Source organism: Anopheles ziemanni, chromosome 3, assembly GCF_943734765.1.
Source record: "Anopheles ziemanni chromosome 3, idAnoZiCoDA_A2_x.2, whole genome shotgun sequence".
NCBI classification, from domain to species: Eukaryota; Metazoa; Arthropoda; class Insecta; order Diptera; family Culicidae; genus Anopheles; species Anopheles ziemanni.
Window position 1 is genome coordinate 18,452,349 of NC_080706.1, and position 26,917 is coordinate 18,479,265.

General features: G+C 43.3%; 1 protein-coding gene across 1 annotated transcript in view; it reads right to left on the minus strand.

The window, feature by feature from the left end:
- Nucleotides 1-26,917, minus strand: part of LOC131284279 (uncharacterized) — a 53,877-nt gene that overhangs the window by 14,060 nt on the left and 12,900 nt on the right. The window contains exon 3 of the mRNA XM_058313133.1: nucleotides 13,605-14,049. Within this exon, the coding sequence (XP_058169116.1) occupies nucleotides 13,605-14,049 (445 nt within the window). The remainder of the gene's footprint in view (nucleotides 1-13,604; nucleotides 14,050-26,917) is intronic.

Here is a 26,917-nt window from a genome sequence, read left to right on the forward strand (position 1 = left end):
CCCTGCGGACAGATGAAAAGCGTATTTAATTATTCCAAACCACAAACCCCTTAACAGGAAAAATGGGAAACATTTCAAACGATTCCATCCAACCGGCTGTAACCGATCGAAACGTTGTCCATAAATCAATATCGGGGTGAGGACTGAGAGAGCGGAGGTTTAAAACACACAAACAACATGGGAAGAAGAGAGGGTGGAAGAATTAATTTCATCATTTTCCCTTAGCTGAAAACACTGTTGGGCTACTGTTGCAACGTAAATTGCATTTCCATGCACCGAGAAACATTTCCTTCAGCACATGTCGGAGAATGTCCGGAAGTTTGGAGCGATTGAAAAAGGGAAAATAATCCAGGAGAGCGGGAAAGCTTTCCGCCCGAAAGTTCGTTGCCAAATTAGAACTGACGTGCATTCGTGGAAAAGTCCTTTATTTTCCGTAACGAAACCCGGGATGATGCACCTACACACACACACGAGGGAAACGGAAAACTGATGAAATGTCGACACCAACACTCGGATGGCAGGAGACTGCACAGTCGGAAGTTGTTGCAATTTACAGCATCTTCAGCCAGACGCCCGAATGCAGTTACGATGCAGAACTGCAGAACGCACGGCGGAGTAACTCATTAAACGGAGGAAGGGTGGCGTCGTGTGCAGATCCCTGGTGGAGTTTTCTTTGTTCTCCTCCCGGCACATCGCTGCATCATTATCGTCGTTCACCGGCATTGGCGTCGTTGTCAGCTTCGTGATTTATCTTGGTTTTCTCCAGAAATTGCACCTTATCAGTCTGCTTTCCAATGAAAAGCCCTTCCGAGCAAGTCGAAATATGAAGGGTTTCAAGTGAATTGCAAACGAATCAGGATACAGTATGGTCTTTTCTCCGGATTTTATAAGTTTGCATGTGAAATGTTTCGGAGCTCTGGTGGAATTGAAACAAAAGTTGAAAACTCTCACACATTGAATAAAAACTTTGGAAACTGTATTTTTCTCTTCGGGAAAGTGAAAACTGATCAAAATTCGCTACAATGAATAATAATTACATTTGAACAGAGAATTGGTTCAACAAAGGAAAGTTTCGTTGGACACATTTCCATCAAATATGGCTCCACTTAGGGATAAAAGGCAGGCACATTTAGCGATAAAAACATGTTCCAAACTCGATGTGTTTATTAGCACAATGTCGATAGCCATTTGTTGCATTTTCGTCCATTAATGTACGCTAAATTAAATTTCTTATAATAATTATTCTCATTTTTAACAACATTTAGAGTGTTTAATGCAAATAACAGTTCAGTTATAGCATTAATTAAACATAACTCACTTAAAGCTATCCGAAACATCGCAGGAAGTGAAGCCAAAACATTAAAATTCATGCTAAATTGTACAACACAAGTCTCTTTCTACGCCCTCTAAGATAAACAAACACTGTTTCTTGCCTTCGAGGGTCAAGTATCGCTTCAGTTAAAATGGAGGCTGCAAGAGTAAAGGCAAAGTCAGCCTCGTGCGGAGCAAAATTTTCCAGAAAACCTCCTGGGGGGGGCCGCAAAAGCTTCCGATGGCCGAAACAGCGGCGGCGGCAAAAATCTCGGTCGAAGTAATTCACGAAACTTCCCACCCGCGAGCAAATTTCTGGAGCACACCGAACGAGTGAACAACACAAAGAGGCGACGTCCCATCGCAATTTCTTGGGCATTATTTTCGTTGGGAAAACTCCACCCGAGCGGAGATTGTTACCATTTTCTCGGATCGAGCTGCCCCACGGTGGTAGGAGAAGAAGGCTTGAGATGGCAACCCATTCCTCGCAGCTGACCACTGCCACTGTTCTAGTCCTTCTGCTTCTTCATCGACCGTTTCATTATCACCGATGTTTGAGTACCTTTTCCAGAACGTTCCACGCTTGGGTGCCATTTTCCAGCGAGAATTCCAGGCGGTTGCCCATGCACTCATAAATCGAACTCTGCTGCAGGAATAGATCGGCAACCGGAACTTCTCTTGCTGACATCGTGGGATGTTCCGTAGCATAAGAGGGTCTTTTCTGTTATTCCAAGTGGCGAGAGGAGGCGTTCGTGGGACAACTCATTTACAGCGCAAATCCGCTTTCATTCTGCGACCCCAGTTCTAGCTCCAGATGGTACGGTCAAGTTTATAGTTCACTAAACCCCCGCCACCCCCGGCGAATTGGAACCTGCTGGCCATTGTGTGACCTTCTAGTGGTGGTTCCCACAGTTAAAATTAATAAAATGCTACCTCGGTGCTCAGGTGTCGTCGGAAAGCTCATCCCGCTCATCAACTGGATGGACGAAGAAGCGAAAGGAAATAGAATCCCATGGGCTAACTGTTCTGACCAGAGAGACACAGGTCGAGAAGTTCATTACACTTGGCCTTCTCGCATAGAATTTGACAATAAATTAAACCAACGTGCAACCCGTTTGGCTAAGAAAATGAATGTATCTCAATACAATAAATAAACAACTATAACACAGCTAACAAGAAGGGTTTATGGCAAAAGCATTTCACAGTTAATTACAGACTAATGACAACAAAATATAAACAATTGCCTGAAAATGAATATTCTAGGAAGTAAAGCTTAATTATTACTATTTAATAACAAATTCCGATAGTAAATTCTTGGAATCGTTATCGATAAACCAGCATAACATCTGCGCCCAAAAGGTCATCGTCGAGATCGCTTCCGAGAAATGGTAACACCCCAGGTTGTGCCACAGCTTTTCCTCAATCAATATTGAGGTTAGAAAAACCACGAACTGAAAAGTATTATTGAAGCGCACACCATGCTCTGCAGCAGCTGGCAACCACCTTGAACGAACCCGTACCGAACGACAATACTGTTAAATCGATTTCCCAGAATGCGTTACAAGGTCCTCGCACGAAGCCCGGCCTGCAAAGTGTCCCCTCGGAGCGGAGGTTTTGATGTGGCTCGGGAAAATTTCCTTACGAGCAGATAACAACAGGAAATCAGTATCGGGTCTATATATTGTACAAACATCGCCACCGGTGTTCGGATGGTCCGCATCCAATTACATGCCAAAACGGTCGATTAAGCGTTCTGCTTTGGCGTGCTGTTTTCCCGACCGCCGCCCCCACCCGGGGGAAAACCGCTACGCCAATGATGCTAATAGTGTAGTAACGGCCGCAACCACCCAAGTTCTTTGCGTAATTGCATGACTACTAACCACATGTTTGAGTGTGTCCTTCAGTGTCTTGGAAATTGAATTCGATGCTAGCTGCTGCCTTGCGAAACGAAGGACAACGCCCCCCACCTCCCCCACTCCCCCCACAAACCCCCTCGTGCCATGGGCTGCGGTAATGAATTTCTCCTTCTTTTTATTGGAAAACTTTTCCAAGCAACGCACGCAGCGTGGCCATTTCCCACCGGCTCATGAATGGCTTCCGACGAAGGACCTTATTCTTGGTTTTCTCCCTCTCTTCGGTAAAGTTTTCATTCGTTGATAACTTTCCGATCTCCACCTCATAAAATACGTATCATTTAGGGCACACCCAAATTGGGCGAAAGGGATTCCACAAAATTGCCAGCTCGAGAAGGCAACATTTTCATCCCTCGGTGCGTGACCTTGAAGGGGTGTTTGGGTGGTTCTAAAATGGCCGGAGCCAGCGTCGGGGGTGGAAAATATTAACAACCTATCGACATCTGGTTCGATTGGTCGTAAGGAACAAAAACCCCGAACGAAAACGCTCGATGTTCAATGGGAGGCGAAAGTTATTTTATCGAATTTCCCACATTTGCAAAATGTCCGTTATTATTTTTTGTTACTTCTAGGTAGATATACTTCCGAGCATTTTCCCTCCTCCAGCTGGGCGGTTTAGTTGGACCAATAATTTTACACGTGTTTCCACCGGCCCCAGCGAGACAATTTTCCCCATCCCGCCACCATATTTCGTTGTAATGAATCTATTTCTTTGGAGAAAAATCAAACGGCGAACGAAAAATATTTATCCAGAATAATTTGTACCCTGGAGAAAAAATGGCACCAACATAATGGTAGAAGTAAAAGTCCAAACATTAACCGGAAATGATGCTTTTAATGTTAACAGTACCAGCAAAGAGTAGAAGAATAAATAACTCTCCTAGTGGCACGATTTTTCCAGTGAAATTCCCACTTCTTACGGTGCTCACGGTCAACAACTGATGTTGCATATAATTTTTCAAACGAAATTCAATTCTCTGATTTCAGCAATTTTCAGAATTTGCAGCATGCCCTCATCGAGCAAATAATGCGGAATTTCCATCTGAACAAGAAAAAACAGGTTGGATTGGTTGTGCCCAGCCTGATACTGAAAATTATTTTTTTATAAATAACGTAACAAGATCTCAAATAAACGAACATTAACCAGGTTTACGTTGTAGTGGTTGAAAGAGTTTTAGATTCATTTATATTAGTTACAGTTATGATTAATTAAATTACTACGAAATGGTTTGTACCTGAGTCTGTGCAAAACACGTATCCTTTGTTTGAATTTTGTGCCACAAACGGTATCATAGATCCAGTTGGACGTAGCTGCAACATTGTTTTAAAGTCTGTAGCTCACAATATTGAAATATATTAAAGTAATCCTTTCGCAAGCGTTATGAGGCGTTACAAGCTAACGTACTAAATCAACGAATCTCGCAAAATGCTGGTTGTACAGCTTTGGTTGAAAGGACCTTGAAATAAGGAATTTGTTCAAAACATTCTTTACACATAAAACGGAAAGGGTTTTCTGGTCGATGGTGATGATCCTCTCTGAGGAATTCTTCAACTAAACAAAACACTTCACGTCGCACCGTAACACTCACGTACGTGAAAAAGGTGGATCCCAAAATTAACCTTCAGGGACACCGAGGGGACATTGTGTGACCTTGTTGACAAAAGTTCATCCACTCCACACACCTTTTTTCGCACCCTGCCGCCGTCTGCCCCTTTATCGCACAAACACTCCCGGAGCAAACGGTCACTTGAGTTATGAAAACCCCCTTTTCTGCTGCAAAAAAAACACTGGAATGTGTAAAGTTCAACAAATCAGCGACCGGCCCTTATCGCAGCGATCCATTCGGGACTCCCTCCTCCCCCCGGCGCCCGATGGGAATACACCGATATGGTGGTGGTTTTATTTTTAACTTCCTTCTGCTACCGAAGGCAAAGTGTGCCTCCGGTTGGAGGTTTTCTCTTTGGAACGTAGGGAGGGCCAGGCGTCTGCTGCCCGGTACGGTGGCCAAACACGCGATGTCAATTAATTTCATTCACCAATTTGTCACCAATTTTGCTGGCACAGCCCCTTTCACCTACCACCGCGGCTGCTGCAGGTTGGGGGAGATTTTCTTTTTTTTTACTTTCGCACAAATTTCAGACGCTCGCTTTGTTTTTCCTTCTCCCTATCGGGATTTCCACGCGATAATCGACTCCTGCTGGCCACCGGAAATCGATTTCTGGTTAACACCGACGTCGATGGTACGTTTTCGGGAAGGGCTGTGTGTATTCTTCACCGCCAGCCAGCCATACACACACACTCCACGGTGGCTGGCTCGCCTATAATCCGTGGATAAAATTCAATTTACGATAACCGTCACCAGGCCGCTTAATATAAGCCTCGTTTTCACCACTTCACGGCACAGATTATCGGGCGCGACGGCTCGGAGTTTGTTTGCGCCAAAACCGAGGGAAAGTCGCCGTGAACGTCCACGGTTCGAACCGGTTCGTGACAGCACGCCCGAAACGTCACACACTGGCACAGGGGGCCAACAGTTGATCGCGTCCAATCGCGATCGGTAGACTTTGCGGAATAAATTGAACCGACCGTCGGTGGCCACAACGGAACCCAAACGGCCCCATCGAAGTTTTCCCCGCCAACGGAAGGGAAATTCGGTAGAACGAGCGGGTGCGTTTAGAGAAGAAAAGAAGCGAGCGAGAACGAACGCGAGAGGAAGCGATACAAATTGCTGACTCGGGCCGATGTTATTCTACTGATTTCGTTCCGGGGGACCGGACCATGCTGGTGAGGTCTGCCACCGTCCGGTTCCTTTCGATTTATCGAAACCACATGACCCAACGGCTTGCTGCCCTCTTCTCCCCCTTCCTTCAAAGCGTTAAGGCGAAGTCAACAAAAAATAATATTTATATGTGGAACACGCGCGCCCCCCCGTTCCGTGTGAGCATAAACATATCGTAGCATAAATAAACCACTCCTTTGTGTTTTTCCATCGTCCCGCGTGAGTGGACCGCTAGTTGGAATCAAACCCTCACCACTCTCCTTTTCCGGGTCCTGTCCACCCCCAAAGTCGCGTCCGGTGATTGAGTTCGGCGTGGGTGAAGAGGTGAAATGCATTGACCAGAACGGGAAAAACGGCGGCGAAGGCACAACATACACACAACGAGGGTTCATTCATCACGAGCTGCTCCAGACTCGGTTGCTTGGACAGCATGAAAGCAAGCATCCGAGTGTCATATGAACGGTCAAGAGGACTTCCATAAGAGACTCCTCTAAGGGACCTCAAAGAAAGAATACCAGGAAATTCTTGGACGGTCTATTGCAATACTTTCTGTGAATAATAGACTACCGTCTTCTATTCTCTCACATCAACCAGCAGCCTTATGCAGATATCATGTTAAGTTAAATATATTCTATAAATTTTTAAATATATTCAGTAACCTGAATACTTAAAAACGCATCGAACTCTTAGAACTTATAACCGAAACCATCCACTCTACATCGATGTTTTCAAACTAAACGCCCCACAAAACAGGACCAGGACTGTAGTTTCGTTTCGGTAAGTTTGCCTATCGTCCGTTTTCATAAAGGATTGCACCAACCTGGCTCTTCTACCTATGACGACTGCCCTCCGCAGGTAACATAACACTACGGACACTCAAGTACTTCTTGAAACGATACTAGAACTACGATACAGCGTAAGCGGATTACAGGCTTTTGTAGCATCAAGGCGCAACAATATTGCTCGGAAACAATTTCCATCTGAAAGAAGGAGAGCGCTTGCTTAATTGGATGTTTGGCGTAGTTGAGTTTCATTATCCTGCTTGAAATCGAATATGCACCGTCTTCCAAATGACCCACCGTCGATTCCCAAACATATATTCTATTGCAGTTTTAAAGTGAAATAGAGCCAATGGTACTCCATTCGCTACCCGAAAAAAAGAGTTAAAGGTCTGCCCGTGGGTGTTCGCTTCACACGAAGTTCTACCATTCGGAACGTAGGCGGTCCTCTCATCGACCGGCTCGTGCTGCAACGACTGCAGTGACAGTTTGAAAAATTGCACGACCATTCTTTTCCCACAGAGCTGTTGGTCCTTTATCCTTTGCCCGCAGTTACAGGCGGAGGCGCCTTGGAAGTGTAAAAGTATGGCAGAAAGTTTTAAAATTATGACATTCCTGTTACATCGACCGACAACGAGCGTCATGTGGTTGAAGGTGAGGAACGCGGGGCGTCGGATCAGACGAGCCGAATCCGTGCCTTGCGGATGGAAGCTATTTCCGACTTTGAAAGGTCTTTGCTACGGGTAGAGCAGTCCTCAGTAGGTCGTCATAGTCGATGTTGAAATACGATTGGGTTATTTAATGGAAAACGTCAATAGAACAAATTCCTAATGAGAAACGGACTTCTTCCTGGGAAACTAAAATGAATATATTGTAACTCCTTTCATTTCAAACTAAACGATAATCAAGCGAATAAATTCAATTTCTAGAGTTCGAACTCTGGTCTGCTTCATTGGAATGTCTTATCGCTTTCGAAAGCAGATGCAATTACAAACATTTCCTCAATAGCTGGGAGATATTGGAATACCTAAAACAAACACGTAATTATCACGATTGACATATAGGATTTCCGATGGGCGTTAAGGGCTTTTCCGTATGTTAGTACCCCCTGAACCTGGTTCCTCCCGTCATTTCGCTTCAAAAGGAGTGAAAGTTCTCCGAAACCGACTCAAATTAGCCCCGTTTGACATCGTCCCGCAAGCGTTCCCGATCGGTTCCGGTAGTTGCACCCGCGACCCGCGTCCACGGAAATCATTAAACGCTGCCGGGGTGACTACCGTACCGTACTTCCGCCGGCCGCACCCGACCCCAGAGTGTCTTCCCATCGAGAGGAGGGAAATGCCACCCGAAAGGGCTTGGTGATGTGTGTACGTCGCGGGGAACATGAAGCCATGCGCAGGAACTGGGCTGCACACGGTGCTTTACTGCCCCCGAAGGTTCGCCGGTCCGTTTCCGCGCCAGGGAGCGCACACCCACACACCCAGACACGCAGTTACCGAACGCAAATGTGCGCTATCTCCGCGCTCTTGAAGTGACGCGTGACGTTCGTTTCGATCGGAAGGGTCCACAGTCCGGGCAGGTCACGGTTCACGAAAACCTCCTCGCCCTCACCTTCCTCCCCCACCACTAGACCGGTTTCCTGTGCGGACATTTTCCACCAGCGGAAGTGAAGCGGAAAGCGTCGCAATGAAACTCCAATTTCCGCACCGGAACGGTCCACTCGGGCGCATTCCGACGCCCACGTACCTGTTGCCTCCTGTGGCCCACTCGAGTTGCGGGTCTTCCGGTGCTGCTCCTCTACCGGAAGGTAGTTAAAAGTAGACACAACAACACCTTATAAAAAAAAGAGATGCACAAAAACCCTCATCCAAAGTGAAGGAAGTTGTAAAGTGACACGAAGGCGTTACGCAATCGCCATTTGAAGTCGTGTTATCGTACCAGCGCCCGTTTGAACAACGTCCCCGACGCGGCAATACCACCGGCAATAACGTTCCGCACAATACCGTTTCAAATGAGCCTAGAGCATAATGGGTCAAAGGTAATGGAACGAATTATTGTTCCCGTCACAGGTAAACGAGGGGTGGGTGGGGAGTGGGGGAGTGTTTAAATGTCACTGGCATGTTCTGTTGATATGTCTCACGGTACAACCAACAGGTCGACGTCAGAAGACATTCAACACAGTCGGGCGGTAAATGTTAGCTGGTGGAAAAAAATGAACTACGGTTGTTCATTTAAACGTTGAAGAAGGTTCCATCAAAGGAATGTACTTCAACAACACTTATCTTCAACAGAAAAATGTCAAGTCATCCGGTTAAGGGTTGTTACGCGGGACTTAAAGGAAAGCAATAGTATTTTATTCGACCGTGTCGCAGTAAAACGTGTTGCGTAGACGTATAAATATACTTCTAAATGCCACGAAAAATGGATTGAAACCTTTTGCCCTTTGTTTACTGACCGGTGAAAATTGCCTATCGATACTAAACTGAACGCAAGGCAAAACTTACTTCAGGAAGGGTGTAAACTAGTCCTTGCCACCGGTATAAAATGTCCACTTCGTGGCCCTTCAAAGGCTAACCAACGAAAACCTCTTGACTGATGAGGCAGAAAATGGATGATACGATATCGCCGGGTACCTTCCACGAAAACGAACCCATCCGTTTCCATTCCAAGGGCCCACCAAGGGCAGGGTTTACCGCGAACCTAGTAGTGTTGCCCCGAGGATCCAACGGCGCTTGTGTGTGTGTGTAGGTGATGCATTTGTGCTGCCATTCCCTGCGAGTTCGGCTACCTTCGATTCGGTTGACAAACCCCCAAGGGTTTTACAAGTGCTTCCGGGACGCGGTTTGATTGCTCCCCACGTGCGCAATGTTTTGAACCCGGTGCACTATGGAACGAAAAGAGCAAATTGCCGGGATAAAATTCAGAATCAAATGTTTTGCAATTTTTTCATTGTAATATCGTGTAATACTATTATATTACACGGAATTATGATGTTTCTGGACAATCCCGCCAGGTGGCGCTGCAAAAACCTCATATTTTTGGATTTTTCTATGGGTGCATTATTTTTTTCAATCTTTTTTTTATATTAACTTAAAGATTTTATTTAGTTTAATATAAAACAAACTAAATTTACAAAAAACTATCATTCCAAATAATGTTATCCGGAAAATAATTGATATTTAAAGCGCCTATCGTGGACATAACTTCTGAACTATTCTGAGCTTGTACCATCATATTCTTGGTTTTGAATTGGCAAGGGTCTGTTACTATTTGAGGAGCTGTGATCTACGAAGAATGTTTTTAAATATGAAAGTTTTATTTAAATTTATTTTTTTTAAATTTAAATAAAAGAATGCTCTCATAAAAATGACTTTAATATTCTCGTTACATTTTACGGACGTGTGCTCTTCTATCCCTTCTGTATATTTTATTTCCACCTTCTGCTGCTTCCTCTACTAAGGATCCCAATGGACCTTGGTCATTTACAGTTGATGGCTATTAAAATATTTCGAATCCTTTCTATAAGTTCTGTTTCTATTTGCAAGATATCGCTCAATTTTTCTATGTTTGAAAAAGCCCGTCGACAGACATTTCTCGTCGTACTATTTCCACCCATTCACCTTGGTTCATCTACTTTAACACCAAATTCCTTGTACATCTTTTCCAATACAATGTTTTTAGAGCATTGTACATGTTTTTATAATTTTTAGTAACCTTCCGTTTTTTAAATACAATTCTGTACGAAATGTGAAGCAAGCATTCGAAAAATCTCATCCAACATAAGATAAATTCTCAGGATTTGGAATCCATTTTATAAGTGCTCTACACTGTTCATTTCTGTTAGTTTTGCTCCATACATAGAACATGTTTGTGTATACATAGCGTCGGTTAAATATGCCAAAATTTTTCCATCAATTCAATTCATGTAAAATGAATAATTTACAGTCACATAACTTGTTTCATTTAGCTGAATTGTATAAGGAACTAACCTGGTTATTAGGCTTTTGATTTCATACTATACTATTTGTATAACTTTTTCTTTTCAATCTTTCGCAAACTTGATCATAATTGGTCTGCAGAACCAACACTTTGGGGCATCAAGTTTATCCAGATGATATCTGAATTGACACTAATGAACGAAAGACGGATAGGAGTTAATGCTGATAGCTAATCACTATCTCATGCAGTATTTTCTCTGGAACCGTGAAACAGTTGATTGTAAATGCTGTGTTCACTAGATCCGTCAATGCCTCACGAGCGCAATAATACGACGCTTAGTGAAACACACAAAGAAGATGAAAGGTGCCGCAAGATTTCTGCTTTTTGCATTCCAATTATTCTACACGCAGTGTGATTCACCAACTCTTGAAGATTAACGTCAACTTTTACAGGTAAGGGTACAAACAGAACAAAATGTTAGTGTAGGGTACATTATTAATAGGAATTTTGGGTATAAAAAGATGAGTTTGTGAGCTGTAGAACAAATAAAAGCGACCTGATACATTCGAAGCAAACCAAACCAAAATTCATTCTTTGCCAATGACTTGGCTTATCTTTCCCCTTTTACGTGATGTTCAACCACTACCCTGCTTCACATTTTTACGATACGACCATTGTCAAATTTTAATTTGATTGAATACTATAGACTGTTTTAGCGTATGCTAAAACCCACGTCTTTCGTCTCCGGTGGTTCGTTTTAGATAGAACGTTCGGTACAGAAAGAACGAGAGTTCTCTTTATTTTCTCTCCGTTTAATTTACATGTATCGCCCTCTGCCGGCAAACCTGGCGCTGACGTTTGAACTCGTTAAAATGTTTAAATTTTTAACAACCATCGACCTATATTTCATTGAATGAGAATTTCATATCTTTCTTACCACACATGATGCTGCATATGGCATGATGGAGACGCCTAGTAGGTGATAAACTATAAGCTTCACATATAAAGTACAGAATAACGTAAAGATGCGCGCGTATGCGCCAAAAAAACTATCATTTATTGTTACAAAACATTCTAGACTATAAGTGGGTATGCATCATATTACAATCTTTCACAATCCTTAGCGATGGCGTAAGGTTAAAGACAGAAAATTGAAAATGTTTCCAGGAGTTTTGCGAAACAATGCTTAATATTTTGTGACATTTAATTTCAATTTGCTTAAACTGTCAACAATTTTAAAGCATGATAATAAACCTTTCTAAAACTGTGCTTGAAATTCGATTTCGGCCATTATTATAGGAGTTACAGACCTTCAAAGTTGATGGATTTTTTTCAATTTTTCACGCCGTATTTTCACAAATCTTGACTTTGACGGGCTGTTTCTCAGAACCTGGAAGAACAGAGGCTCTAGTTTTTGGGTCATTTCTTAGTTTCATCTTGTAGTTTAAGAAAACATATCTCATTTTTCTGAAATCCAAAAATGAATTTTTGATTTTTATCCCGGCTTCGCTCCATCGTGCGGTGGCGTCGTCTGAGCCGGAATTTCCCAAAAGCCACACGACTCACCGTATCCATCGCACCTGGTAATGTGTTGTTTTCGCGGCTCAGAAGTCAAATTGCCACGTTCTGATCCTCATCCCGCTGGCCAGTCCGTGGATATGGGTTTCGAGTGGTTTCGATTAGCTCCCCGTAGTGGAGCGGGATTCCAAGTAAACTGAGTTTTGCGTTAGTCAACGGTGCGCCAAACGACCGTGCCCACTTTTACGATACCTTGCACGACGAACCAGATGCGATGGAAAATGTGCAACGATGACGAATGGAGCCCACCAGGGAAAGGATCAAGTGCTTCGAGAGCCGGAAATTGAACAAAAGAGTGGCGCGGAAAACGAAGGCGCTTTCCCGTTTGACACCAGACGAACGAACGAACCACGGATAGGCCGTTGTGTTTTGTTATTTGCTAGAAGAAACCATCAATAATGACCGATCGGAACATGGAAAAGCTCGAAGAAAGGAGCAGGAGGTTTTGTTTGTCAACAATTACAAACCAGCTTCCCTTTTTTTTTTATTCATCAACACTATCATTTTCTTTTCTGCCATTCCCAAGGAAACCGCCCGGACAAAGCCGGTGAAGGAGAAGAAAATGAGTTTTCCATTTGAAGCGAACAGAAGATGACAAGGCGTGTTGTTGCTCTTGATTGGAAAGTGTTATTCAATAGGATTGTAGAAAATGCAAACATCATGTTGAGAGCTGGTTATGAAATAAATTGAAAATGAATTCAATTCTCCATAGTGTCGCTAGCGATCCATTTGAATATACATTAAAATATCGTAAATGTTTTGAAAACGGTGGAGTTTCAAACAAGTAAACAATTTTTAAAACTCTCCCAACATAACGTAATGTATCATGCATAGACTAGAAACCAGTGCTATTATGTAATAATTATTGGAGCAATATTACTTACTTAAACTAGTGTCAACAAAAAATCTAACAAGTTTGCGTTTAAGATCAAAGTGAAAAGAACTTAACGCATCTTCAATAGAAGAAGATTTTAGAAATCCATTTAAATGATCTAGATCTTAGTTTAGAAAGACCAAAATTCAAACATATTTAAGTATAATGCACAAACATTACGTGAATACGTAATCTTGTCTAAGCTAATGAAGTTAAAAGTAAATAAAAAATAAATGGTAAAAAAAATCCATCTCAAAAAAAACAGTATATGCTGTTATAAAAAAGAATCTTTACGAAAACAAGAAAAAAACGGCAACGTACGGTTCAGTTTCCAGACTTACGGTTTTGATACTAGAACTCACACTGGTAGAAGCATGCAGCTTTCGGTGGGAAAGTGCAGCTCAAACGAATGGACACGCAAAATACTCACCCTCGTCGTGCATCTGCTTGGCGGCGCATTCCGCACACTCGGCGCATTCGGTGCAGACGGCTGCACTCTGTTGCACTTGCTGCTGTTGCTGTTGCTGCTGCGCTTGTTGTTGTGCCTGCTGTTGCGCCTGCACTTGCTGCTGCTGCTGCTGCTGCTGCTGTTGTTGATTGACGGTGGCGGTCTGCGAACCAGCCTGGCCCTGGCCTGCGGTGCCCGTTTGTTGTCCCTGCTGGCCAGCAGCAGCTCTGGCTGCCAACATGGCAGCCCGTTGCTGCTGTAGCCGCTGGATAACCTGGAGCTGCTGAATATGTTGTGCACCGAAGACGTGCCCACCGAGTGCCCCGCCGAGTGCGTTGTCAAGCAGCCCACTGCCGTCTTTGTAGCCCTCCGGGGGGCTCAGCGTGGCCTGGTCGACAAACTCGATCGGGGGAGCAAACTTCGGACTCTGTTTTGCGGGGGTGGAAAAAGGAAAGAAACAAAAGGAAAAAACGGTAAGACAATCGGGCATTCGTTCTGGGTTGCGGACAATAAATAGAAAAGAGTGCGCCATGTTGTCGATTCCACAGCAGATCCGAGAGTAAAATGAGACATTTAATTCTCGAAAGAAAATGAAAAGAAATATGGGTGCAGCGCTTTTCCGGCTGCGTTTCTCGAAGTCGTTCGAGTTCTTCAATCGAAAACAGAAAACCCCCCGAGTGTCGGGACGGGTGCGCGCACGTCGAGCACTGATTGACGAAGCGTGTAATTGATCGGACGTAAAATTGAATCGTACCCCGCCGATCGGGAAGATCCCACCTCCTCACCCAACCGTTGGGTAGACAAATAAAACTGAAACATAAGACGGACGGCAAATAGCTCACAACTTTTCATGCGATAAATCACCATCGTTCGGGAGATTGAGCAAGGGAACCCCCCGGTGAACAAGAAACAATTCGTGGAAGGATTGCTGGCAAGAGAAAGTTGCGCTTTGGGCCGATCGATAGGTAAGAAAGCGACTGCTGAACTTCCTTTTCGCAGATTACAATCGGAGCAGCTCCAGTCGATCCAACCTTCCGGCACGATGCAGAGGTGAATAAAATATAATCATGCCGCCGGAAAGTCGAGCAAATCAACTCGGTCTTCGGCGGGACGAGAATCACGCACGCACGCCACACCGGTGTCGCTCGGAAAATGATTCCTTTATTTTCCACCGCTTCCGAAGGCCGCAAGGCTTGCGCTTCCCTGCTTGACCCACTTCTGGTTCGAGGAAAATTCGGTTGCCCGTACCTCAAACCGGACCGGGTTGCATTATTAATGCACGATTAGTGGCGCCCGGGAAAAAGGCGGGGGCAGGGCAGGGCAGGGCGGACTTTATGCGCTCTCGAAAGTAAGCAAGCAACCGATTTCGTTCGTCAAACGAGAACGACTTGCTGGAAGCACATGAGAAGCACAATTTGTGTGCGCTCGCTTGGAGGCGGATAATGTTTCGCCCTTTTGCGTCGAAAGGCGGTGCGTAAATGCCATGACGAAGCCGTCTAACAAGGTTTGACGTACGCACGAGTGCGCGAGATCTGCGTCCTGGTAACGAGCGAACGGACGGAGCATCATCGTTACTAAGAAGGTTACAAGCGAGTTTTTTCGATAAAAAGGGGCAGCCATTTGACTTCCAGAAAACAATCAAGAAACTGGTAGATATTGATAACCGTATACCCATGATCTTGATAACTCATAAAACATATTTTTTTATATTGTAAGCCGTGGTTTCTTATTTGTATGATTCGGTGTACCATTAGAAAAGATTTCTCAAGTTGCTCTTGCAAATTTACAAAAACTTTCAAAAAGTAAAATTCCAAAAGAAACGTCACAAAACCAGTTATAACCTTCCTTATGTTCTCTTACATGACAAAATGAAACTAGTGAATGAAATATAAAACTACTCTGAGAAAAATAGAAAAAGGGAAAAGATATTAATAAACTCTAAAACGTTTTATAATAAAGTTTGAAAAGAGAGACATCCCAAAAATACAACTGATTTTATTACAAATTTAAAAAAAAAATTATTTAAAAATGATATAAATGAACAACTTTCTTAAGATCCTATTTCAAACACGATGTTTCTTCCATGCAGGATAAAGATTCTTAACTGTGCCTTCGAATGGGACTAGAAGGTAAGAAAAAACATTCCAGTGAGCTTTACAATACCCTTATCACAATGCTTTAGCCTCCGCTGGCACAATATTCCACACACGACGTGTGCCGGGGAAAAGTATTGAAAATATCCAACATAAAAAAAATACCCCCGCCAGCAAAACGAGCCCCCTCCCCCCCTTCCATGGAGGGTGACATTTCTCAACGGAAAATACCTTCCTGTATTAGGTTCAAATATTTCACCTTTCAACCTGGCCTCCCTTTTTCCACCCGAGATACAGACCCCCCCCCTCGCTTCTCATGCTCGTTCGCGATAATAATGTGTACTGCCGGGAAATCCCCCCCTCGGCATAACTTTTCCTACCGGTTACACTTGCCGGCATGCCGGGATGCCATATACGAGGATGGCACGTTTAGCAGATGAGTACCCTTTTAGGGAATCCAACCATTACGTTAACATTAGCCTCTCTCCCTCCCATCGCTCGCTTCCCCAGTGCTTTCCTCTACGTTCTATCTTGCTTCGAGCCATTGTTGCCGTGTGCCGAAAGGAGAACCGGCTCCTTTGTGGAGTGTGTTTGGAGAGCGTGAGCCGTCCGTAGCCTCATATGAACATATTTTGTTTCCACTTGTTTCCTTTTCCACGTTTGCCCTGCTGTCGGCTCGAATCATCCGATTTTCCTCACGTGAGCTTCACGAGCTCCTCCAGAATGGCCCTTCTCGGGCTTCGTACGCACACCACACTGGAACATACACACGAACACTGTTTTCGTTCAGTGGCTTGATGAAAAGTGTCCCGGCAATAGAGTCTCCAGCAGGATCAGGACCCATCGTGGCATCGATACGCTCTGGCGCACGCTTTCGAAGGTCACCGGCAAGAAGTCTTCCAAGGCGCAACCCAAGAAGTCTTACCGGCATCCGACCGGCAGCTCCTTAAGGACGGGCGCTTCTCGAGAACCCTAGCGCCAGACGAACCAGGTCGAAGGGATACTGTTTCTTCTCCTTAAACGATTCTTCGCTCCGGTTTATGACATGACAACGTCTAGAGGGAGCTCCCTCTCAACCGGCGGACGTATCCATGTAAAAGAGAAGAACTATTTTTACCTTGATGAAAACTGAACCCTGCAGAAAAGTCAACCACGTACGGATCATTAGGCAAGGCTCCGCCGTCCGGATGCCACGTGAAAGAAACAGGAAAGTGTCCTTCGGTAAAGATAATTGAACGACAACCACTCGGCGGGACGATCGAACGGCCGAGATAGCATAATCGAAAATGAAGTGTACGCCACACACACACAGTTGCAGTTATTCCTGTCAAGTTCTCCCCACGGATTCGTCCGTTATCGTATCGCTGATTGCCTGTTCTGGCTCGTTATGATTTGTTCGTCTGTTCGTTCGGAAGCCGAAAGCAGACCAATATTGTTCGAAGGTGAGTTAATCCGGACGGCTTGGGGTGGGGAGGCAAAAAGTTACGTAACAAAGGAAATTAAGGAAAGCAACATGAAAGTACGCCTCGCAGAAGGATAGAAACATCGGGATGGTATATCGGTTCGTGTTTCGGTTCAATATCTTCCTCCATCAGAACGGAACATCGGCAATCAAACAAGCGAGATACGAAACAAGCGCCTGTTATCGATTTCCCCGACGATTGGAAGATTAAATGCGTTGAGATTAATTATCAATGGAACAGGGATTAATCTTCTTGCTTTGGTTTTCGGTCTTTCGAAGGTAGGGATTAGGGTTTCCGAGTTGATCGATTACATTTGGTGCGAATGCGATGATGTCGATGACGTTTGGAATTGTATCATGGCTAATAAGGTCAATGGCACTCAATCAAATATTTCTGTGCATGCAAAATGAAGAAACAAAACGTGTTTATTAAAGAATGAAACCAATTTCAGCTCAAGCTTATGTACATAACAGGCTTTGAACAAATTTGTCTTTTCAGGGACGAAAACAAACTTAAGCTTGGTTAAGTAGAACAAGCAGCACATACAAAACGTACGGAAAAATGCTTCCGAGAATAAATCGCACCCGATGCTGGCGGCACACAAACCAAAAAGATCACCATAACTCAGCCCGATTTAGCATTCCCAGAAAACGGACCGGGCCCTTTTCCTAGAAGGAGTTTCGAGTGGACAGATTTAAACCGTATCCATCTGTGGTTTTGCTCTACTTCTACTTCTCTACCCGACCAAATAGTGTCCATCAAGACGAACAGAAGTGGCGAAACAACGTGTTCACGAGTTTAGTCAGTGTCAAGGGAACAATCTACCGAAATCTGGCCCGAGACACTGTCGCCCCGTTAAGAAATGCTTCTCGTCCCCAGCTGGTGGGGCCACACTTTTCCAGGAATGTTTCCCGAAGCTAATTTGATAACGGTGAGGAAAAACCAAGCTGAATGGCTGGCACGGTTTGAATGGTAATAAAAGACAAACACTTCCGACGGGTTTCACCGAAAGGACCAAACGAAAAGCTGCTGCTTCGACTATGCACCGTTAGTAAACACCGAAAACTTCTATAAATTCCTCCAAAAAACAAAATAAACACAGGACCTCTCGCAAACGAAAACTTTACAACTGAAAATACCAACACTTGACCTTCGCCACCTGCAGCTCGGGTTGCTTTTCGAACTTCTTTCCGACCCGAGTTTGCTTCGCCTTAAAATATTCTCCACCAAACAACCGAACAGGGCCGGTTCTTGCTACTCCTCGGAAGTAGGGTGGCACGAGACGTCGCTGCGGTGAAAATAAATTTTCGGTAGGTAAATGTCACCTCCAAACAAAAAAAAACTGTTTTCGCTTACATAGATTTTCTTTTTCACAAAAAAAAATATACCGAACTCATGTCCACCTGGAGTGAATGAGGACTCGAAAGGTGCTTACGTATGCTGGAAAGCAGTTGAAAATACGAGCACATAAAGTGTGGTTTTCCAGTCGCAACCGGTTTTCTAACATATTTTCTTTATTTCAAGAAAGTTTCCATCTCTGGAAAATGCATTCTTATGCCTATGTCAAGAAAAACAGGCGCGAACAATAATCCATCTCCGATTAGTATTTTATGGCGATAAGAATAGGACTTTATGTACCTCTCGAATAAAAATAAACATGATTTTCGATCATAAATTCTTAAGTACTTTTTAAGAAATTTACATACGTCTCACTCAATCACAAACTCAATAACCTCAAGCATCTGAATATCTCATGTATACACTCCCACGATTTAGCACAAACAAAGTTACCACATTTCAGAAAGTTGTAAATTTAATTTGTTCACTCTCTCTCTCTCTCTCCCTTTCTCTGTCAATTTCTTAAATTCAATCATAATTACTCATGTCAACTGCTCAAGCGAAGCACCGAGCTACCCGAAACCAATACTGTTGACTTTGCCAAACAACTGAAGAATGTTTTTGGGAACGAGAAAAAAAAACGTGTTATCACAATTCCCGTGTTATCAAATATTATGCCTACAGCTGCCATTGATATGCGCAAACACTTTTTTATGCGTGCGAAAAGGGCGAACTCGCACACAACAAACAACGCGCTTCGAAAAAAAACTGGAGTCGCTTGAAAAAGGATGAGACAGCAGTGCAGCAATAAGAAAAACACAAATAAAGATTTGATTCAGCAGCAGCGTTTTTCTGCCACTCATGCAACCTTCTTTGGTGAACGACAAAAAAAGCGAAAATACACCAACACACATAAACGCGCTTTGAAGACAGTTTTCAGGGCATGTCCCTGCGAGGCAGATCTTTGATCCAGAAGATACACAAAACATCGCACAAGCTTCATACTTTGCATCCACCGCCCGTCTTGGCAGGATGAATTTGATACTGCGTCGTACCCGAATAAGGAAACGGTGCTTTTTTTGGAAAGGAAAGTAGAACCGTGGACAACATTTACCCAAGGAGAACTCAGGTTCATTTCCGTGTGTCAAAAATAATAAAAAAATTCGCACACAAAGAATAAAGAACGAAGGATGTCAACACGAACATGGGGTGGGGGAGTGTGGAAAAAAGGTTGTTTGGGTCACACTACCTTCGGTTCATTCATGTCAGCTTTTCTCCGGCCTTGGAAAAAGCTACGCCGGGTGTAGGTGTTTTTGACACATATAGAACCGAACTCAATACGTGAAAAGCAAAAATAGTAGCATTTTCGTTAAAAATATCGCTGCCACACGAGAAAAAGGCTGAAATCATCCATTGACTGGTTCAATGCTCCTATAGCTTGATTCAATATACATCTCACAAATCTGTTCTGCAGTGGAAACATCAGTGCTCCAGTTTGGAAAACGAAAATCGGGAGAGAAAAACCGAAACGACAAAGGTTCACCAAAGAACCCGGTGAAAGTTCGCTTCGAGAAGCTTTTTGTTATTTTCCAACGTTAGGTACCAAAGTTTAGATTTCTTTCACAACGACATAAATAAAGAATTCCAGTACAGTGAAAGTTTAAACATGGTTCAAGATGCCACAAAATGAAAGGAAACTCGAAGTAGGCATTTGTGTGATTTCAAAAAATCATTACGACCCATGATAATCATCTGAATCTGAAAATAAGTTCAAAGAAGTGTTGCAGAAAGTCTACCAAACCGAGGTCATGTCACGGGATAGGAAACAAGGCTACAAAACACTCCACTGAAAATCAATCAAATACTTCTAAACATGAAAAGTTTCCCCTCGGCCGGGCCGCACCCTAATCGCGGTCACAAAACTTTAACCATATTTCCACCGGCCGGATTTTCCACCTTCACTGTCAGCTCGCCGAAGCTAAAAACCCCGGGGTCTCTTCTATGTATTTAGCGTCTCAATAGCTCAGGCTCGGAAGCGATCCATCCCTCCGTAATAACCGATCCCTTGGCGTTGGCCCGGACGAACTTAACCATCTGACCGGACCATAATCGATACCTCACCGGGCGGGGAGCGGGTAGCGAAACGCGACACGGATCATCGGCACGCCGGGTCACAAAAGTCGGAGACCGAAGCCACCCCGCCAACCCCCCGGCCAGACGGAGGGTCATCAAATTTGTTCGCTGGGAGTGAAAAAGGTTATTAAAACATTACCATCAAGGCGATGGTGGCGGAGAAGGCGAGTTCTTCGGGAGGCCGGTGAATGGTGGAGGTTGATTTTATCACCACCCTCACCGGGTAGTCGTTGCTGGCGGGCCCCGGGTCTTCTAGGATCGTTACTGTTGAGTAATCGTCACCACTAACGGTGCCATTGTGTCGATGGCAGCGCCGGGAAAACCTCTCGATCGATTAGTAGTAGTAGTAATAAAAACGTGTTACGCTTTCGGAAAGGTTTCCTTTCCGTTTGGAGTTGGAAAAAACAGGACACTGAAAGTGTTCAAAGACACACAAAAAGAGACTATTAAGGGAATGCATACAAGTTCGGTTCGATAAGCTTTGAACAATAGTTTGTCAACTGTAGCAAAGAGTGGGGAAAATTGGTTCCTGTAATAGCTGTAATCTGGCTATTTGTCTTTGTCAAGTTTTCCAATCGTTTGTTATGATTTGGGTTTTTCGTTCGTGGATAAAACATGAGCATCAGATATAATATTACAAACGAAGCAAGCATAAACAAAAAAGGAAATTCAATCATTCCACAAGGGAAAACTTTTCGTATCCTGATGAAGCCGACGAATGGTGATAATATTTATAATCCGGGGCTAAAAATAGCATCATTTTTTGTCTCGTACGTTTGTCTTTAGGAAAAAAACAGATAACAAAACAGTAGCATCAACACATCAGTCAAGGCACCCCCAGGACGTTAGCAGGTCACATACACTTATCCGAAATGATAGACGCTCCTAAGTGGACACGTGTGCCAGTGGCAAGCAGGTGACAAAAAGTCAGACCCATTTTCACCTTGCAGCTGATGTTACAGGCCTGATGTCACTCCCCCCTTCGATACACACACACACACATACACTAGATATGCTGGCAGAAATAGCACACGCCCAACCAAGGGTTCGCCAAAACGTGGCGTAACCGATGCGCTCCCATCGTTCATCGCCAAATCCTTCCTTCGCATGCCGGAGGCGTCGTCGGTTGTTGCAGACGTCATACGAGCCGACACGAGTGGAAATGCTGGGAAATGGGCCCACTAGTTTCCTGCTGCGTCTACCCAGAATGTTATTCCATTTCCATTCCTAGCGTACGGCTGGCGAGCAACCGAGTGGAACCGTTTTTTGCAATGTTTCCAGGTTTTTTTTCATCGCACGACCAAAGCCAAAGATAGAATTCTGACGGAAAGCATTTATTCACACCTTCCATCGTCGGTTGACCAACGTTTACTTTTACGGGTAACCTTTTTATGGCGTGTCCTTTAAGGAACAGGATATTGGTTTTTCTTCGTATATGTTACCTTTTAAGGAGGTTGGTATAGGATTGCAAGCTTTGTACGAAATAAATATTTTATTCATAACATTTTCACAATACAAAATAATTTACTTAACTGCTTCAGTAATAGTAGTAGTAGTAGTAGTAGTACTAGTTGCATAGCTTGTAATTCATTATGTTACATAAAACATGTATTAAGAATTTTTTTCCCTCAAGGGAAATCTCAAGGTATAAGGTATTGATTTTAACTACACTGCGTCCCAAAATGATAGCCTCACCCAGTTTTTTCACTCATATGCTATTTTAAATGATCGCAAGATAAAATAAACGACAGAAACATATTCCTTAATCTAAAAGAAATGTGTTTCACTTCCAATTTATCAGAAAAAAAATTTAATTATAACATTTTGGTCAAAAATTTAAAAAATTGAGTGTCCCATAATGATAGCCTCACTTCAAAAATCATTCAAATTAACAAAGCAACCCAGTTCCTAGCCACGTTATCCGTTGCCAAAAGTAATTTTTAAGTTCTCTTACTTTAATTTGTAATTTAATTTGAACATTGGAAGCAGAAAACAACTCTAGGAACGAGAAAAAAGTCAAATTGATGCTTATCGCTTTAATGGCATGTCAAATCATGAGATTGGTGTGCTAATAAATAGATTCACAAACGTCATTAACGATTATGTAAAAGATTCCAGTTAAAATGAGCTTCAGAAGTCTCCTGGTCGTCTTCAAAATCTTTCCTTGCGTGATAATCGGAGAATTTTTTAAGTTGCTTTCAGTTCAACTAAAGGTTGCCGTAGGACAAAAAACGATTTCTGGTTGAATGTGCACAAAAATGCTGTGTTGCGAGCTTTGAATTCATGTTCTGATATTGTAAGAGAGTCCATGAAGAAAGTTTCTGCCCTCAAACTTCACCAAAAAGTCGATAGATTGAAATTTGCAACAGCACATATGACATGGAAGAATGTGTGAAGAAACGTAAGTTGTCACTTTGTAGTCTTGTTCAAATTTTAAATTGATAATTCATGTTAGGTGGATTATATTGATGAAAAAAAGTTAAATATTGATGGATCGGATGGTTACATCCATTACTGGCGAGATTTAAGACGATAGCACGATTTTTCTATCGTCGCAATTTTGAAGGTGATTCGGTCGTGATTTGGGCTGCGTTCAGCGGTCATAGTAGAAGTGAATTGGATCTTGTACCAACACGTATGAACAGCGATATGTTTATCGACATCCTGGCGAATCATTTGAAGCCTTATCTGGAAAATCACAACACTCAACAGCTCATTTTTAAGCAAGAAAATGCTGCCGGGCACGCACGCAAGACAACAAGAACTCACCTTGCACGGTCGGGTATCAAAACAATGTCTTAGCCAGCCGTTTCCCCAGACCTTAATCCAATAGAAAATGTTTGTGGAAGCCTAGTTCAAGAGATTTATGAAGATGGGAGCCATTACGAGACCATAAAGGACCTTAAACTGGCAATCCGAAATGCTTGGCGTTCCTTATCAGTAAATACGTTAGAAAAATTATCGAAGAGCATGCCATCACGAATTTTTCAAGCAATAAATCCTAATGGGGGACCCACTGATTATTATATCATGACTTTTGAATCCATTTATGCTATTTTTGTTGATAATTTAATCAAAATCCTAAGTGAGGCTATCATTTTGGGACACCACAGATTTTAGTTTTTTGGACCGAAAGGGATTGTTTATTCGTTTTTTTTCAACAATATTTATGCAAAGTAGTCAGTGTATACTTACAAATATTTGTGTATTTTTTGAAAAAAATTATATGCTCGGTATTCGCCCTGCACAGTAAAAACTAGGTGAGGCTATCATTTTGGGACGCAGTGTAGTTGTGTGGTTTAAGTTTGCGAGATAACTGTTATTATAGTTTAATGATAATTTTGTTATTTGTTGTTTGATGGTACTTATGTTACATCTTCTGGGAACTAGATGCGTCCGGTACGGTGTGACATCTAATATGGCCTTAAGATATTTGTTTTGATATGGTTTGAAGTTTTTTCTGGTGTGTTTTGGCACATGCTATCCAGACTTGAGAAGCATACGTTATAAATGGTCTGATCAAAGAAGTATCGAGCAGCAATTTGGTTTTACAGTTTAATTTTGATTTCCTGTTTAGGAAACAGTATAGTACACAAAAGGTTTTTGATAACCGTGGTTTCTATATGATATCGATATATTAGTCTTTTATCCACAGTCAATCGTAAGTACTTGATATTTTCCTTCCATGGGATAACGGTGTTGTTAATTTGAAGCTGAGTTTTTGGGATTTTATTTAATTTTCTGAAGCGTGTAAAAAATGTTGCTTCCTTCTTTGACTGCATCACATTTACTTAATTCGTATCAGTGGAAATTAAATATAATTTAACAGAAAATAGCATCCTTTGAAAACATTTCGCTAGAGCTACTGAATAAACTAATGAGTTTAAAAACAGAATCGCATTCAATTAAGCTTATCAGTCGAACGAATGTAAAAATATATTATTTCTGTCAATCCTTTGCATTTAAACAACCTTTATTTAACCATGTTGATGTGCTCTTGAGCTGTTTTAATACAAATTTTCTTAACGCCTCCTCGATTGGATTATTTCCCAGGCACTTGCAACCCGCGTGTGCACAAACTTTCGGGGACCGGGAAATGCCCCAAACCGGAAAACGCCGTCCAACGGTAAGCTGCTCATAATTCTATCTACACCTCGTTAGCTAACGTTCAGCTCGTCCCTGTGGTCCATGGTGTGGGAACCGTTTTTCCGAAGCTCGGAAACCCATGTACCGTCACAGCATCTAGCAACAGGACGGCCCAACGAAGGACTCCACAGTTTCACCGGATGTCCTCCAGGGAGCGAGCCAGGCTGCCGAGGAACGGCATCCCCTCATTAACCTACTTACATCGTCGGTTAACGGTCGGCCGGGCACGCCTGGGTCGGTCCCGGTATGTTGAGTGGTAAGTTGGTCGAATTTTACCGTCGGCCGCAGCGAGATGTTGCTGCGTGCGCCCATAAAAGCCGATGGGGCTCGGGGTTCAATACGATTCCGCCAGACACGACAGCCGTAAGCCGTGGATAAGTAGCACCCGGGGAGGACATAAAATCGTGGCTCTTAAAATGGCCACAAAGGTGGGGTGGAGGAGGGAAACGAGGAGGCGGGGTGGATCAGGACGATTTTCCTGTTTATATTGCATTCCGTTTAATGGGAGGAAAAATAAGTCAGCTCCATTTTCCACCGTAACCGGTATTACGGCCGCAAATTTTTTTTCGGGGTTTGAGGAAGGATAAACGTTACGAGCTATCCAGAAGATTATCCGTGCTGGTTTATTTTCCCAAATTTTATAATTTCTCTTTGAAGCAACATTGAAAGGCCTCGAGAGATATTGCCCATGCTAGTTAATTTCACCATTCGCACTGGGAAGAAGCAAAAGAAGAGTCGGGTCTGAAAATGAGTCGAGTTCCGCTTCGCACCCAAAACCGGACACTGGCGACGCCTGCCGAAGAACAGACAGTCGAAACGCAGCCGGAAACGACTTGGAAAAACCCGCCCAGGAATGGTTCGCGCTATCGCACAGCACTAAAAACTTACTCCACCAGTTATGGCGAGTTTTGCGACATCCTCGGTGCCGGTTTTTTTTTTTTTTTTTTGCTGGCGCAATCCTTTTGCCTTAAATCGCACTTAACACACACACACACAAACGGAGACCCGCACAATGGTGCGACTGGTTGTGCTTTATCGCGCGAAAGTAAAATGATGCACCTCGAAGTGAACACATTTCGGGCGATAGTTCATTTTTCAGCCAAATAAAAACGGACATCGTTTCCGGGCGACGAAAAGTAATAAAGTATCCCAACAGTTACATTTCGCGCGCGCCAACTGCAATGAAAGAACTGAATCTATTTATCCGCCATCTTTAGAAAACCATGAAAAAGGCGTCTTTGTGTAGCTCCAACTCGTTGCGAAATTCGATTCCATACACCAAACGGACAAAGACAATAGAATCGCGGTGATGCAAGACGTGGCGGAAATACGCCAGTAGCGTTATCAAAATTTCCCCATAGTGAGCGCCTTACAAAAAGGATTATGCCAGGAATGTCCGTTCACGAGACGATGAAGAATGCAACCGGGCGAATGCTCAGCTTCTGCACCGTTCGGGATGAAAGCTAGTGCCGAGAGGAGGTGAATATAGATTGATCAAAAAAGGTGCCTCATCCTGCATTATGTTCTCGCAGGCGCAAATGGGAGCGCAAATTAAGGACGCATCTCATTAGCGCCTTGTGATGAAGACAAATTAAACGCGGAAGAGTGGAAATAATTAGGGCAACTCTGCCGAGCGGTCCGTAATGAAGCCATTAAACGGTGCACGCTTGACTTTATTAAAGTAGGTTAATGCTGCCATCGAATCGAAGTAAAGGTAATACTTTACGGTAATGTTCAGTTACGGGTATTTCTTAAATTGTCTTATTTTAAATTTAACTTTGTTCTCCTCTACCGATTTCAATTTGTTCTCCTCAACTTCGCAAGCAACTATTTTTACCACAAAATTTGAAGTTTTCCTTAAAATGAACGAACCTTAGGTCACCCTTTAATTATACATCGTTCGATTGGAATAAATTCCGTTGTTTTACAGCGTGCTTGTTGTAGTTTCGTTTTAACCTTTTGACCCTTGACCCTTGTGGTTATGGGGACCCATCAACATACGCATCGACGAACAAACAGCCCAACAACAAAACAAAAAAGGAAAAACCATCCCACAGCCTAATCAAACCTCAAGTCGTCGCACAAACTTCGGGGCTTCGTCGAATGAAACAATCAAATCTGA